The sequence below is a fragment of the Chelonoidis abingdonii genome, chromosome 7 (assembly GCF_003597395.2).
Source record: "Chelonoidis abingdonii isolate Lonesome George chromosome 7, CheloAbing_2.0, whole genome shotgun sequence".
NCBI lineage: Eukaryota > Metazoa > Chordata > Testudines > Testudinidae > Chelonoidis > Chelonoidis abingdonii.
The window spans coordinates 58,044,231-58,060,323 of NC_133775.1; the positions used below are offsets into that span (position 1 = coordinate 58,044,231).

Consider the following 16,093-nt stretch of genomic DNA (forward strand, 5'->3'; position numbering starts at 1 on the left):
CGGAAGATGAGGAGGAGAAGAGAAGGGCAGCTTGCAGAGAGCACACATAGCCACTCCACTCTCCCACAGCCAGGAAGCTTTTTCCACCCTGACAGAATACCCTCCCAGCCCTCCAAGGCCAACTAGCCCAACAAGAAGCCATGGAAGTGACCTCGGGTTGAGTGTACCTTTGTAAATAATAAAACAGGTTAAAAGTAAGTGTGTTTAAGATACTTAACTGCCCCGCAGACTTGATGCCATTCAACATGGCCAGTACAGGTATTGGAAAAAATCTGTTAACGATGTCTGGGGATTGGAGCGGAAATCCTCCTAGGGACATCCTCCCATTAAGCTCTCCTGGAGGTACCAAAGCCTTTGCAGACAGTTTCGGGCAGGCATGCCTTATCCATCCTCCATGGTAGTACCGCTGACCAGCGCATGCCAGATAGCAATGTAATCTGGTATCAAGCAATGACAAAGGCCTAGCTCGTATGGTCCCCCGTGATTGCCCGCATTCCAAGCCAACCTCCGTTCTTTATCTCGCGTGTACCGCAGGAGAGTTGAATCAATTTCATGGTAACCTATTGAAATTTCAGGAAAGTTTAAATTAGGGGACAGACCCATGGCCATCTACTGGGTGTGTGCTTTGCTTAAAAATCCTTCCCTGCAGGTGGCTCAAGTGGGGGGGATGGCGCTGAGGCTTTTTCGCGTTTGCTAGCAGGGATCTCCCCTGCTACCAGCCACACGGGGTGGTGAGGGGGGTGGTGGTGGTGGTGTTGTGCAAGTGATCTTCCATGATACCAGCCACGCGGTGGGAGCAGAACTAGCGCACAGGGTTTCTGGCCAGCCACTAGGTGCTGGCCATTTTGCTCCCTTCAGCGCGCGCGCGGTTCGCGGCTATTATCGTGGAGCTGCCGCAGGCATTCCTCGCGGAGGATCCGCGTCGGTGAGCTGCCAACAGGCATTCCCTGCGGCAAGGGTCAGCCGATGCCACAGGACCAGTCGGACACTGTCCGCAGAAATGCCTTGCGGCAAGCTCCACTGGAGCCGCGAGACCAGCAGACCCTCCTCGGCAACTCCACCGGGGCCACCTGCCCGCCCCCCCCCCCCCCATGCTTTGCGCCGGTAGGTGACTTGTCTAATAGCCTAAAAAAGTGCCCGGCCCTGGGGGGGGTAAAAACCGAATCATCCCACGAGAATTGGATGGGGGTGATGCTGCTGCTGCATGTTTAACAAGAAGAAGAAAGCAGCAACTGAACTGGTATTATGCTGGTAATTGTGGGCAAGAGGGCACTGTGTATATGAAAAGGCCTTGCAGAAAGCGAAGGCAATGGCTTACTAGGCCCGCATGCAGGCTGAAATGTCTGCTGCCTCGGACCCGCGTCTGTGAGATCTCTAACATCCAAAAGCCACAGGCACTCAAAATATTAAGATCCAAAATGTGACCGTGTAGTGAAATCCATGGTGCTAATGAAGGGTGAAAAAGTGTTGTTCACCATGGAAAGGGTATAACGCATTGTTCCTGGTAAAAGTATCTTTCTAAATAGTTCTCTTCCCTTTTTCCCTCCCCAGGGCAAGCTGCACATTTTTTCAAGCCTCCCTAATCCATCCGAAGGCTATCGTCAGATAAGCAGGCGGAATAAAAAAGCAGAAAAACGTGAGATGAAATGTTCTTCGAAATCATGGAAGTGACCACATCAGTGAAAGAGTCATTGCATCTGAATAGTGCAAGGCACATTGGTAATCAATAACAGGAGAAAGATGCAGTAAACGTGAGGACCAGGAGGGACCACATGAGGACAGGAAGGGACCCGCCTCGAGATGAGAGGTGGCGGCCGGGAAAGAATCAGAGTGTTAAGACAGGAAAGACAGTGGTGCAGGATCAAATGCTGGGCCTGCTGCAGTGATCAATACTGACCATCCTCCACGCTGGTGGAGCTTCCAGGGAACAGTTGCCAGGATCACAAGTGCCCGCTAGCAGCCCCCGCTGTAACCCAACCCCAACATCTTCCATATCCTCCTCACACACCAAGTGTAAGAACGTGTGAGGGAAGCTTTGTGCACCCGCCCACAACGCCAACACATGCCCAATGGAACAGCCCACCAAAAAGGCTGTCATTAACTTGTTGAAATTTTTTAGTGCCTTTTCCTTCCCCCTATCCTCACTCCACCAACCCACCTCGCGTTCCCTTTTATGAGAGAGTTAATAAAGAGATACATGATTTTAATGAGTGACCTTTAATTTTACTTAGAAGAGCAAGCGAAAATCGAAGCGGGAAGTGGTGGGAATGCTATACAGGGAATGAGTTCAAATCAGGTGGGAGTCATCAAGGGGAAACAAACACAGCACGTCAGAACCGTACCCTGGCCCCGGATGAAACTCGATTCAAAAGCTTCTCTGATCATCACTGGCTTTCAATGAATGTGGCTCTTCTAAAATCACCCTGGTACTGGCTGCCATAATCAGCGGCCAGGTGATTGGCCTCAGCCTCCCACCGCTAGCCATAAACGTCTCCCCCTTATCTCAACAATAAGATTGTGTGGAGCAACACAGCAAGCAGGATAACAATGGGGACATTGATTAGGCTGAGAGTCCAGAGCGAGTTCAGTAAGTGCCCAATAGCGGCGCCTTTAACGCCAATGCACATTCACCCGACCAATTACTGCACTTGCTCAGCTATATGTTGAACAAACTCCTGACTACTGCCAGCTGCCTGGTAGGCGTTCCATTAGAGCCATGGCATAATCAAAGGGGTAGCTGGTCCCCCCCAGGTATACTAACAGTATCTTCAACATCCCCAAACTGTATTGTTCTGGTCCGGGAAGTAATTCCCCTTGCTGGAGCCCGTTTTAAACAGAAGTAGTGTCCTGAGAGACCCTCAAGCGTCATAACTTCCCGGCCACCCCCACGTGGATGTTGGTGAAAAACGTCCCTTGTGATACTCACCAGTGCGTGCAAGCATAATGAAAAGTACCGCCTTGGCGATTTACGTACTGGTGCCCTGTGCTCCATGCCAAAGAATAGGAATGGGTTTCCATCTGTTTCCACCACCACAGTTAAGGAATCTCATGCAGCCAAAAGCATCCCACTATGCGGCTGCACATTCCCAGAAGTCCATAAAAACCTCCGTAAGCAGCCACTTAAAATGATTGTTTGGACTACTTGCATCACAGCAGCCGGCCACAGTAAATATTTCCAACCAATTGATCCCGAAGACTGAACCGGGAGAGCTGGACTGGGCGTAGTGCAGGACGTCCAGAGGGCTGATTGCCACTCGCTTCTCAACATGTGAGGGCCTGCTTCTCAATCTGGTGTCTGCGTTCAGGGCAGGGAAAAGCTAGTCAACAATCCATGAAAAGTCCCTAGCACATATGCGAAAGTTTCGACGGAATCGTCCCAACCTGCAAAACTAGCATCCCACCCAGTTCTGTGCTTGTTTCACGGGTCCCAAAATCGGCGATCAATGGCTAGAAAGCCCTGCCCCAATTACAACAGATCTCCCAAAGCGCAGAGAGCGCGGCGTGAAGAGATTCTGTGTCCAATGTTCTCACATCGTCCGCCGCGCCCGTCATAACGCTGCCTCCGCTCTCTGTTTGCAGGTCCTGTCAGCATAAGACCTGCAATGATAATCGCAACGAGGTGTTTACATACGGCCACGATGCCGGTCTTGGAGCTGAAGCAGGGTCCATGCTTGCTGTGCTATGTGTTTGCAAGTTTCACCCAGGAAAAAAAGTATGCGAAATGGTTGCTACTGCTTTCCGAACGGAGAAAGGGTGACGGCTGTACACAGAACCACCCAGCGACAAGTTTTTTGCCCCATCAAGGCACTGGAGGGATCTCACCCAGAAATTCCAGGGAGTGGAGAGACCATAGCGAGACTGATAGCAACTGGGGATAGTAACCCAGCAGTGCAACGCTCAGGAAGTCGGAACAGTAGCTGTACAATAGGAACTTACAAACCGTCGAATAATGCTGCGTAGGTTGGCCCCGCGGGTGCACTCGACTTTATACAGATCTGGTTTAAACAAAAACGAGCATTTAATGTGTAAAATTGGATAATCCCATAAGTCAATGTACCGCTCAGATACCAACTATTACGCTCTCTTGAAGGAAAGATGTCATTCCTTGGTCCTATATCAGGATTCCTGAATATAATTTATGGAGGCTTTGGGGATCCTCTGAAGATCACGAGGGATGCAGTTTAAGAGTCTGCCATGTTCCGAACCTATCAGGCATCTATGCAAAATTCCCCTTCCCTGAAAAAAAAAAAAAAATTAATTGTAAGATCCACAATGCCTTGGATCCTGTGGCCCAACAGCTCAATCCTTTTCCCTGAGTGGAGAGAAAAGAAAAGAAATAGAGAAATAATCAATTTTCCAAGTAGCTGCTTGCTTCCCTCCTCTTCAACTGATGGGTCCCTGGTGCATACAACCATGCCTTATTATGTTATCCATTGATGACTTTAGTAAGTTGTTCAGGAGTTATTGAAGCAAGAATGGCAGAGGAGTTGTATAGATTTAAATTTTGGATAAATCCATGGAACTGGTCAAGCTCACCAGCCTTGTATACTATCATTCAGCTCCAGCAAAACACACAGCTATCCCATTATTCCTTCTGAGACCTCTAACCTACCATCACCTCTACCACAGATTTTACCCTGCTGAATAATCAACCAAAATCCCAACTCCTTCATTAATAAGAAAACAAAGCAAAGAAGGGTTAACACCATCATGAATCCAGAAAATATTGGAAGTAATGTTATTCCGCTTGCTGTCTTTAGAGAGAGAGAGAGAGAGAGCGAGCAGAGATATTGAACAGTAAAATTTCTGCTGGACAGAAACTTCTCCTATTAATGACCCGGCTGTCCATAAGTTTAAAAAAGAAGCCTAGGGTAGTTGGCCTGAAGACAAAAGGAAGGCAAAAGCATGGCCTCTCATAGTGGCTTGAAATTTCTTAGCCACACTCATTTGGATATCACGGGCAGTGACTCACACAGTGAATTTTTCCTAAAAGGAGCGCACCAGACATTCCACAAAGATGTTCTAGCAAGTAGGAAATAGCTTCCTTTTGAGTTCTCCAAATAGTTTAATGAGAAGATAGATTTATATAATGGAAGAGAGAAAAGATTCTAGATCTTGGAATTGACTGGAATGGATCCCTCCTACAGGAAAAAAGCTAAACTGCCCAGTTTATCCAAAGTGCCATAGCAAGAGAATCATCTGAAAACACTTCAGAAAAACCTCAACCATCAGAAACTGTCCATTCAGGCAGAAAAACTGATAATTAAGCAGAGATAAGGAAACTATTACGAGTTAGTGGTCTGTGGCCAGTGGCCTTCCAAAGCTATTGTTTCATGTACCCAACCAACTTAAAAAAAATTAGAAGTGAATGGACCAGAAATATCAAAGCTCAACGTAACTAACCAATGGTACAATGTGCCATATAGCTCTGGACATCCCCCACCTAGGCATGGTTTTGAGGCAGAAATTTAATATGCATGCCCAAGAGCCTTAAGAATAATAAATGTGGCAGTTAATTTTCCTTTCTGCTTAGGAAACCAACATCTTCTTTATTTTTCATGAATCATAGAGTTGAAACCATCAGCATGATGGGTTGGAGGTTGGTTTCAAAAAAGAGTTTAAGCCATCTTATTCCACCTATGCTTCTACCAAAAAATCTTTCTTAACCAGTTACTAAAAGATGCTGAGAAAAGTAACGTCTTCTTAATTGAAAAGATAGCAAAATGCACCCCGTGTGGCCTACCTAAATAGACTAGGGTAGGCAGAAAGGAGTTTGAGCTTCCACCTGCCTTCATGGGTCAGAGGAACTTTTTGCAATCTACTAACGCAAGCTGGTGGCTGTCCAATTAGGCTGATCATTTAAGTGATGGCTTAAATCTGAAGACCTTTTACCAGGAAAATTGTCTCTGAAATCCTGCTGTGTGCCAAAATGAATAATATCTCATCTGAACCTCTTAACAACATCAGTTCGGTATGTGTAGCAGCAGCAAGGTAAAACACTTTATGTCAAAAAAAAACGAGTCCCCGGTGCACCTTAAAGACTAACAATTTATTGGGCAAGGCCTTCCATGAGTAAAAACCACTTCTTCAATGCTTGAGTGAAAAAAATTACAGATGCATGCATTATAAATAAGAACATAAAGTAGGGAGTACCTCTCAACATAGAGAACCAACTGTGAATAGGGCCAATTCGATCAAGGTGAGGTAGTCCGCTCCCAATAACAGAATGAGTGTCAATTGCAGGAGAGAGGACTGCATTTGTAAAGAGCCAGCCACATCCCGTCACTTCACCAATTATGGCGTTAAAATTTGCAAATGAAATTTGTTCCTGCGGTTCTTGAAGTCCTTTCTGAATTTTTTTGTTCGAGATAGGCTTACTTCTTGTCCAAGAATTGAAGTGTTCTCCTACTGGATTGTGTCATTCTGATGTCTGATTTGTGTCATTTATCTTTACATAGAGACTGTCCCAGTTTGGCAGTGAAATCAAAGGGACTGACAAAAGGAGGTACTTGTAGCATACACTCTACAGCAGGATAATCAGCCTTCGAGGATTATTTGCTTTTGCCACCATCTCCTCGACCCTGCTGTAAGAGTGCTGATGCCTGAAAATGATGGCTCCAGGGTCCAGTTTAACGATCTTGAGCAGATAAGGATCCCTCCCGTGGGAGTGGTCTGTGAGATTTGCTCCCATGCCTGTAAGCAGGAGGTTCTTGAGCAGAGGTATATTTCTTTGTACTCCTCAGTGGGATCAGAGATATGGTCTGAAGAATGTGAGTGTTGGAGAGTGCCTGGCAGGCCCCTGTTCCATAATCCGACCCTGATTCATTATGACTCAACACCCCTTGTTCAGTCCCTTTGATTACATTGGCCAACTGGACCCCAGTCCCTACATAAAAGAATAAGGACACAAAATCAGACATCAGGAATGGTAACATACAAAAGCCAGTAGGAGAACTCTTCAGTCCTCCGAACACTATAAACAGTTATAACGTAGCTATATTGTACAAAAAAATTTCAGAAACAGACGTCAAAGAGAAACAGCAGAACTAAAAATTCATTGCAAATTTAATCACCAATTAATTGACTTAGAATAGGGACTGGAGTGGCTGGCTCATACAAAAGCAGCTTGCCTCTCCTGGAATTGACACCTCCCAGCTGTTATTGGAGCGGACACATCCACCTTGATCGAAGTCCCTGTCAACACATGTCTCTAGTTGAGAGGTAACTCCCTCTCTTCAATGTCTCATTATATAAGCCTGCCATCTTATTTTCACTCCATGCATCTGAAGAAAATGTGTTTTTTACCCACGAAAGTATGCACAAAATAATGTTAGTTTTTTAAGGTGCCAAAACGGACTCCCTTGTTGTTTTTGTGGATACCCACACCTAACACAGCTACCCGCTTAGATACTTGACTTATTCAAAGGCGATGCCAGCAGATGCCTGTCCATAGCAGTGCCTAAAGGGTTGTTTTTATACACCTTCCCTCGTGTGCCCTCTATATAAAAATGATTTCAGAAAAAACAGAGAGCCAAGAGATCATCAATCTTTGCAACCCATTGTTTACAGTGGTCTTGTAAAGCGTATTAGTCAAGAATATGAGAGAGAACATAAGTGATATAATATCTTTTATTTCACCAATACTTCTGTTCGTGGAAGATATATCGGCTCTTACTAAACAAGCCTCGCCTCAAAGGTTGAGATGGAAGCAGAAGTCTTAGCTAAATACAGATTAAGCAGAGCGATAAGTGTGTGACGGTCAATCGCTTGAAATTAAGTGGGTTATTGGGGTTAGATATTATCAAAAAGGGTGAAATGGCAGTAAGGATAGCAGACAGTGTAAGTAAATTAATAAATATGTTGTAAATGAGCCATAAAACCAGTGTCGCTGTTAAGTGCCATGTTTGTAGCTAGCCAGAGTTATGGAATGTAAGGTTTCCAGGATAGCCCTTTGGAGTAAATTGTCAGTTTCCCTTGAGGCAAGTACTGAAAACCAACCTTGGAGTGATCCTGTGGAAAAAATATTCCCTCATGGGATAAATGATATTTTGTCGTCTCTTAATTTTCCTATCGAGCTTATTCAAGGGTGCAGTGGATTTTGTCTGTTTCACCTACTTAGTTGTTAATGAGGCATTTGATGCACTGGATTAAGTACACCACATGTGAAAAATATGTAGACCCATGAATCTGAATACGTTGGTGAGGAAGATTAATCATCAATAACAGTGGAGGATGTCTGGAGGTTGCATCTTGTTCTGGCAGGGTGGTGCCTCTTTGAGTGTGTGTACTGGTCTTTGGGGGCATCTTTCTGACGATGAGCTGGCAAGGTTGTGGATGTGAAGCACAGAAGAAGGGTTTCAGGAAAGGATTTTCCTTTCAGGATGCAGTCCCTTCAAATGGGAGTATCATAAAACAGTTACACGCATAAGGGGTTCAGTGTGGGGTGGTAAGTAACAACTAGGGTGCGCGCCAGGGTTTTTTCTTTTCTTATTAAACAGGTCTCTCCGTGTATTGGGTGCCCTGTTCCATGATGTGAATCTACTCTCTGGTGAAGTGATCCTGTTAGTAAACCACTTTAAATGTGTTTTAGGTGTGCATCCGGACTTTCTCATTGGAGAAATATGTTGATATCTGAGTGCCTAGCAGTAATAACAATTATTTGGGTGTGTCTGGAATGGGTGCTTGTATCGTGAGTATAGTGTGGTGATATGCATAGGTTTCTGTGTATAGTCATTTGTAGGATCCATAGTTAGCTAAATCAATTGTATCCAGGAAAATGGATGCTGTATGGAAGGTTCTAGCATGCCATTGGAAGATGAGACTCCGGTTTCAACTGCTCATACAATTTACTTAACTACCTTTGATCTGTTATGACAAATTGATCTTGTACTTCTGGGAATCCAGGTCAGCACAAAGAACTGGGAATCATCGAACACATCAAGCCGGCTGGAATGAAGCAAGACAGAGGTAGGTTTTACCGTAATGAGGTCCAATTGTCAACCAAATTGGTCTCCATAAAAAGTTTCTGGTCAAGGACACTAACTTGACAACGGAAGTGGCTAGACATGCGTAATTGAAAACAGGGACTAAAAAGTTAAACATTCTTGATGAGAAACAATGTGGACTCCAGAGTGATCCAAGGATGTCAATTACAGTTCCACTCAAGATGCCTTATCCAGGGGTTTGTACTAAAGGAACTTAAGTGATAACATAGCCCTAAATTCAGTAATTGCGCCAAGGTAGAGGGATCACTTATAGCCAGCAGCAGTATAATATTCATATTTTTCAAAGTACGAGAAAGCTCAGACCTCAAAGGGATTAATATGTCCAACATGGAGTCCAGGATTAGTATCTTAAAATCCCTCAATTCACGTCCCTATGAACAATAAACTAATTTCCTAAACTGATTTAGTCTTAGTGTTATGATACCAAATCAATCTCCATGCAGTAATGAGAGATTCAGAGTACTGACTTGTGAATTAAAATATTCCCCCAAGGACAGAATAATGCTGAAACCGAAGGAGAAATACCATGCCCCTCAAAGGTGGTCAAGTGTTCCCACAAGAGCCCAAAGATAAAGTCTACCTTCCCTCTAAACCTCCATTCTCATGCAGAAAATAGCCTGTGGCAACACCCTGGATGTCTGATGGCTTCTGAAAATTATCTTCATATAATTATTTCAGAAAATCCTAAGTTTTATTTTGGAGCTTCCATGTAAAGTTAAATGAAGACAGAAAAGCATAGCCAAGACACCAATTTCCAAGAGCAGGATCCAGACAAGACAATATATGATAAAGAATGGGTTAACTTAGTCAGTACGTATAGTTTAAGTGATTGGTAAGCATGAACCATAGCTCTATTCTATGGTTGGCTGGTGTATTGGAAAGAAACATGAGACCATTAGGTTTGCAGTAAATCTTCTAATACCAGGAGGACAGTTGAAGGGTCCTTGAAAAAAGAGTGCTCCATCCCAATGGTCACTGTTTCCTAGAAGATTCTGACTTAATGCCAGCAAGCCCTTTTCCATCCCAAGAATGGGACCGCTACAGACACTGTCAAATTGTTACTGGTGAAGTAACCTTCTATTATAACTACAGTAATTGAAAAATCCTCAAATAATATGTAGGTGATAAGCCAGATACTAATCTGGAAGGGAGCTAATCATACTGTATTATAAAAACTGGGCACTCAGATTATCCAAAGGACCAGAAACACTTAATTAGTCCTTGTTGGCTTTCTGCTTAGTGAGCCTGGGTACTAGGTCAAGCTGAAACCTCTTTAAAGGACAGCATTAAAAAATCAATGGTGGCCCTCTGTACATTAAAATTGCCAAATCATAGTTTTCTACGATTAAAGACTTGCCCAACTTCTTTATAAAAGAAAATGAGGAAAAGAATTGAAATTGGAGTATGTTACGCTTTCTGATTTTTTTTCTGTCGTTCTAATTAAATTTGTCAAATAACAGCAATAATCCTGAGAGTAAGTATAACAATAAGTCACTTGCCCTCCTTTTATTAAATAGTCTTTGGGAGATCTATGACCGTCACAACATTGATATTGACTTAGAAAATGAACTTCTATTTAATACAAATCTATATGTTGTGATGATAAGATGTCTTGCATTGGTCTTTGGCCCTGTGGTACCACCGTTTTCCCAGCTTCGATATGTCGTATCAGCTCTGAACTAAGCGAGACAGAAACATGATGCACGCGCGACAACATGCGAAAGAACTGCTTGGAAGTGGGAAAGCGCCGTCTAGATGCAGAGGAAGCAAGATTACGTCGAATGGAGAAACAACCCTTAGCTGCTTGGGACAAAGGAGAAGACCCAAAACAAAAACACAGCCAGAAGGAACTGGGGACCAAGGCTGAACCCAAAGTTAAAAAAACCATTCCTGCTCCAAAAAGAGTGACCCAATGCAATATGACTGGGGCAAAACCAGTAAGCATATCAAGAAACTAATTAGCCTTTGTAAGCTCATATATTTATTCTCCAATGTGTGGGTGGTGATTGTGTCCTCTCTGGAACACAGAAATTGTGTTCGTCCTCCGCCGTTAATTATCTTCTACCTGTCATCTTATCTTAACCTTAGCTACCACTTTTATGCGATATTCAACAGTATATCTTAATGATTTTGTTCACCCTCAAAACTATCTTGCATTGGACCAAGTAAATGTGTTGCTTTGTTTCAACTTTCTAGCCTAAATAACTTCTATAGAATTGCTTCTCTTACACAAGATGAGCTTTATCAGGGGACGCCACTCATCTCTCTGCAACTCTAAAGCTTTGGCCTCCATGGCCTTAATCTTGCTGACAATCTTGATCCTGTACCCCTTCATTTGTTATATCTACATGTGTATTGAAATACAACCTGAAATGCCTCTGCAACTTATCCATGTGTCTCAAGTGCTCTTGTTGTCTCTGGGATCTAATCCAACTTATCTTTGCGTTACGCTTGCAGCTCTATTGTTCCAGTCAGCCTCAACTTTAGTATTGTACAGTCCCATCCCCGTCCACAGAATCCTCAGCCATGGCTGAGATTACCACCCCCACCTCGGAATCCACAGACAAGGGTGGGGAACTGGTGGCGGACACCCCTAGAATTGCACGCAGCTCAGCGTAGAAGTAGCATGTTTTCGGCTCTGCCCTGGACCTTCCGTTTGCTTCTTTGGTTTTCTGGTAGACTTGTCTGAGCTCCTTAACTTTCACACAACATTGTATTGAGTCCCTGGTGTGGCCTCTCTGCATCACTGCCTTGGAAATTTTTTCAAAGGTTTTTTCATTTCGTCTTTTGGAATGGAGTTCTGTTAGCACGGAATCCTCTCCCTATATAACGATCAGATCCAGTACCTCCCATGCGGTCCATGCTGGAGCTCTTTTTCGATTCTCAGGAGACTGCATTGTTACCTGAGCTGATGAGCTCTGTGTGGTCACCTGTGCTGGTGAGCTCTCCACGCTGGCCAAACAGGAAATAAAATTCAAAAGTTCGCGGGTCTTTTCCTGTCTACCTGGCCAGTGCATCCGAGTTCAGATGGCTTTCCAGAGCGATCACAATGATGCACTGTGGGATACCGCCCGGAGGCCAATACCGTCGATTTGCGGCCACACTAACCCTAATCTGACATTGCAATACCGATTTCAGCGCTACTCCTCTCGTCGGGGAGGAGTACAGAAACCGGTTTTAAGAGTCCTTTATATCGATATAAAGGACCTCGTTGTGTGGACGGGTGCAGGGTTAAATCGGTTTAATGCTGCTAAATTCGGTTTAAATGCATAGTGTAGACCAGGCCTGAGCCTAATGGGCACTCTTGTCCTTGAGGCGTTCTTGAACCCAGTGATTTCTCAGAGTTGGACTTCTAGGCATCTTTAGACTCTGAAGATGTTCCAGACTCCTATTCATTAATACATTTAAGCTAAAATCAGATTAATCTGTCAGACTTTCTTCAGAGGTGGGACTCTCACTCTGAGTATTTTGGAAGAGGAAGTGGAAGAAATCTGCATGAAGTATATACCTCTGTGGGGAGCATCACTCACCCACGAACTGGATACACTGGTCTGAATACAAAAAATCTTTGCTTCATACAATGTACATTACTTCAAACTCAGATTCTTCTCAGACTCAGCCACTATGATAACGGAAATAAACAGAATCAAAAGAGCAGAAGCTGACAAAACCATACCAAACCAGATGCCTGCTGTATCAAGCCAAAGAATAACATGGAGAACCAATTAACCTGCCATAAAAATTAACAGCTACACAAACATTAACTATTTATGATGACTAACTGAACAAGCCAAAAGAAGCCCAGAGAGAAAAAGAGATTTGACCTTCAATCTACAATGGTAAGAGGAAAGAAAGAGATGGGTGGGAACTGTAGTTCCTTTTACAACCTATGGGATTCAATGGTCCGAACCACAAGAGAATACGCATACTATCTCAATATTTGCTCTATTCTAAAGTGTTCCAATGTAACACCAGGCATGCACATGCATCCTATAGAGCAGGGATCTCTATAGAAAATAATCCAATGAAAACTCTAATACATACTAGGCAAGAGGGTTTTTTTGTTTTTTGTCAGTGAGAAGCAGGGAAGAGAAAGGCATTCACACCACACCATTACTATTTTCAAAGGCTAACTATGCTAATGCTGTATTTTTTAACCCATCAGTTCTGAAAGGTTAATAGAAACCATTGAATAAGGAAAACTTATTTGTGCAATTTAAAAGATTAAATGTGGTGCTCTCTCCAAACACTGATGCAATAACTAAATAGAAGATGAGGTGTACAGACTTGAAGCCCAGAGCTAGATAAAGTTTTCAATTACTGCTCCATTGCAGCAGCTCGATAATACGCAGTCCATTTCATGTTCTTACCTACCGCTCAGGAAATTATTTTCAGCAACAGCAGATTAATTTGGAAACAGTGAGGAAAGTCTGTTGGAATTCTACTCTGATGAGGAGCCTCCCGTCCTGGCTGTTTAGGAATGAACAGAGCATGCTCTATCAAAGAGTACACCACTGAAAAAGGTGCAGTTACCTGACCAACTGGTTGTAGATATACAGCTGGAATTTGGGATGGAGGTTGGGAAAACAGACACTGAGAGAGGCCCAGTGGTGAGACGTAAAGACAGAGAAGAAGTAGTGAACAGGAGAGCAGTGTCTACAAAATAAGGAGGAAGAGTTTAAAACCAAGATATCAAAAAGACAGAAAGAACGAGAAAAGGAGAGCAGCTAACAAAGAATTTTAAAAACGTGTTAACATTGCATAGATTACATCACCTCGTCTTAAACAGAAAAATTGTATGTTGTCACTCCAAAGGCAACAGAACATAACTACTTCTATGCATAAAATATAACAGTTGATTCTGCCAATTAAATGCAAGCTTCTTTTCATATTGTTATCTAGATTAATTTCCCTTCTAGATTTTGTTAATAATTTTGTTGCTTGTGTATAAGCTTCCATTTGCAGTTCTGTGCACACACCTCAATCCTGAGTCTTTAGCATCTCCTGCTATCCAGTCCTCAGTAGAGGACTTGCTTGTTTTATGATGCAGACAACGGTACTCGTCTGAAACTCCTAAACACATTTTCACCTGTAGGTTCAAACATGAATCAATTTTTCCAAACGTAAATGCCGCTGACCTAATTAGTAGCACCATCTGGTTCAAAAATAGTGAAGTGATTCAGAAAAATAGCCTGAAATGTTCACTGGTACATCTGTTTCTAGCTCGAATGCAAATGTTGCCATTTTTCATTCTCAGCAAAGCACTAACTTGGTATTACATTTTTGAGGTTTACACACTGCCTGTTTCACTTAAAAGTACTAAAGTGCAATAAAATTGTATCCATATTACAAAATTCCTGAAGCTAGCTGGATGATAATACTTAAAATATAGTGTTGCCCCGACAAGTTATTCAGAGGAAAAAGCCATGCTACAGATACCTCGCTATTATAGTGGAAGGTAAGAAACACGTTAAGATAAAGCAAAAGATTAGGTTAGTTCCTTTATTCCCTATGGTGCATGGATGATTGTTGTTGAAGCTGCATATGCAAAGGACACAAGGAGGAAAAAAAAGTGTTAATTCTCTTTGACAGAGCATGCTCCTGTTCACATGCATACCACAAGGATTAAGACAGAACTCTCTCTCTCTTTTCTTCTTAGCAGAAAATAGGTATTGAAGCTGTCACAGAAGTGAGAAGAATCTCTCCTTTGCCAGAGTACAGCAAGTCCAGCATTCTTTTCCAGTCTGAAGTATAGCAAGCTTTTAAAGCCCTCTTCCTCCTTAGTTTGTTTTTAGTTAATTCTTATCATTCAGTTTCTTTCCTGCATCTTATGCAATTAGACTAATTCAATATTAGTTCTCTTTCAAAGGATGGCTTTCCCTTCCCCACCTGCAAAAATTCTGCCAATACTGTCTTGCTGTACTGCTTTGATTTAACAGTATTCTTTGCTACATCTTCGGGAGAACACTGCAGTCTGCAATGCTGGTTTTTATGAACAAACATACAGTTTCAAAGCAATGTAGCAAAATATTATGTAAAAAAATTATCCATTTTGCATTATTTGGCAAAAATAAAAGTTAAATTTAAGTTTAAAGAAAGTGCTACTCTACCCTAAACTTCTACCAAACACATTCAAAATCCACAGCATAAGAAGCAATGAGATAACATTGGAACGATACATTAAACCACACAAAGGCACAGTTTCCATTCTTACTACTCAGAGCAGCGATAAAAGGAGGGCAACTATTCTGCTAGCCAGTCTTGAAAATTCTACTGAACTAGGACAATTGTTTTGATTGGCACCTAAAATATCATTAGGTCTTTTCCTATCATCTTAAAGGTGGAACATACTGTGTGCTAAGGCTGAAGATTTTTTAACAATTTTATAAGACTGCAATAGGGGTAGTTATCTGTCAGTAACGAACTCTGTTTTTCTGTAAAGATAAGCATTATTTAATGATCTACACTCCCGGAGAAAGAAGAGAGGTGTCTATTACAACACAAGATAGAAATTAAATATTACCAAAAAATATGTTGGCATAAAAATACTTCAATTAAAAAGTGTATCAGTCACCTATGATACTTCCTATCGAGCTACTGTGTTATCAAGCTATGTAAATACAATTTCAAAATTCAAGAACCGTGAACCAATTCTGAATTATGGCATCTGTCGCCACTGGAAATTTCATTCTTCTGATCAATCTGACAGATTCTTAACCTTGAAGACTCAAAGACCTTCTTTTGTTCTGAGGAGAAAGATTCAGGAGAAAAACCCTTTCTTTTTGGAGAACTCTGGAATCCATTATTGCCCATAAAAAGGGTGGGCCCCCCCATTCTAAAAGGATTTGTCTGTGTTAGGGCATAGTTCAATCTCAACCCTTCTTGTATAAAGATGGTCTTGGTTCAGAAAGACTAACGTGGGAGGCACAGATCCTTAAGACTTCATAGTTGGTGTCTCAGTTGTCCTGAATGCTATTTCTTATTTAAAGAAGAGAACTGAAGGCTCAGGGCACTCAAAATTAATTAGTGGAGTCTGGGTCAGAAGACTTACTTTTAGACCAGGAGTGGGCAAACTTTTTGGCCTGAGG

General features: G+C 42.6%; 1 protein-coding gene across 3 annotated transcripts in view; it reads right to left on the minus strand.

Annotated features, from left to right (window-relative positions):
* The window catches only part of CEP350 (centrosomal protein 350), a 166,940-nt gene that overhangs the window by 43,882 nt on the left and 106,965 nt on the right, over positions 1-16,093 (minus strand). Inside the window, exon 28 of one of the 3 annotated variants that reach the window (XM_032796172.2) lies at positions 13,539-13,661. The exons of the other annotated variants lie outside the window; for them this stretch is intronic. Within the exon in view, the coding sequence (XP_032652063.1) occupies positions 13,539-13,661 (123 nt within the window). The remainder of the gene's footprint in view (positions 1-13,538; positions 13,662-16,093) is intronic. 3 annotated transcript variants of the gene reach the window in all.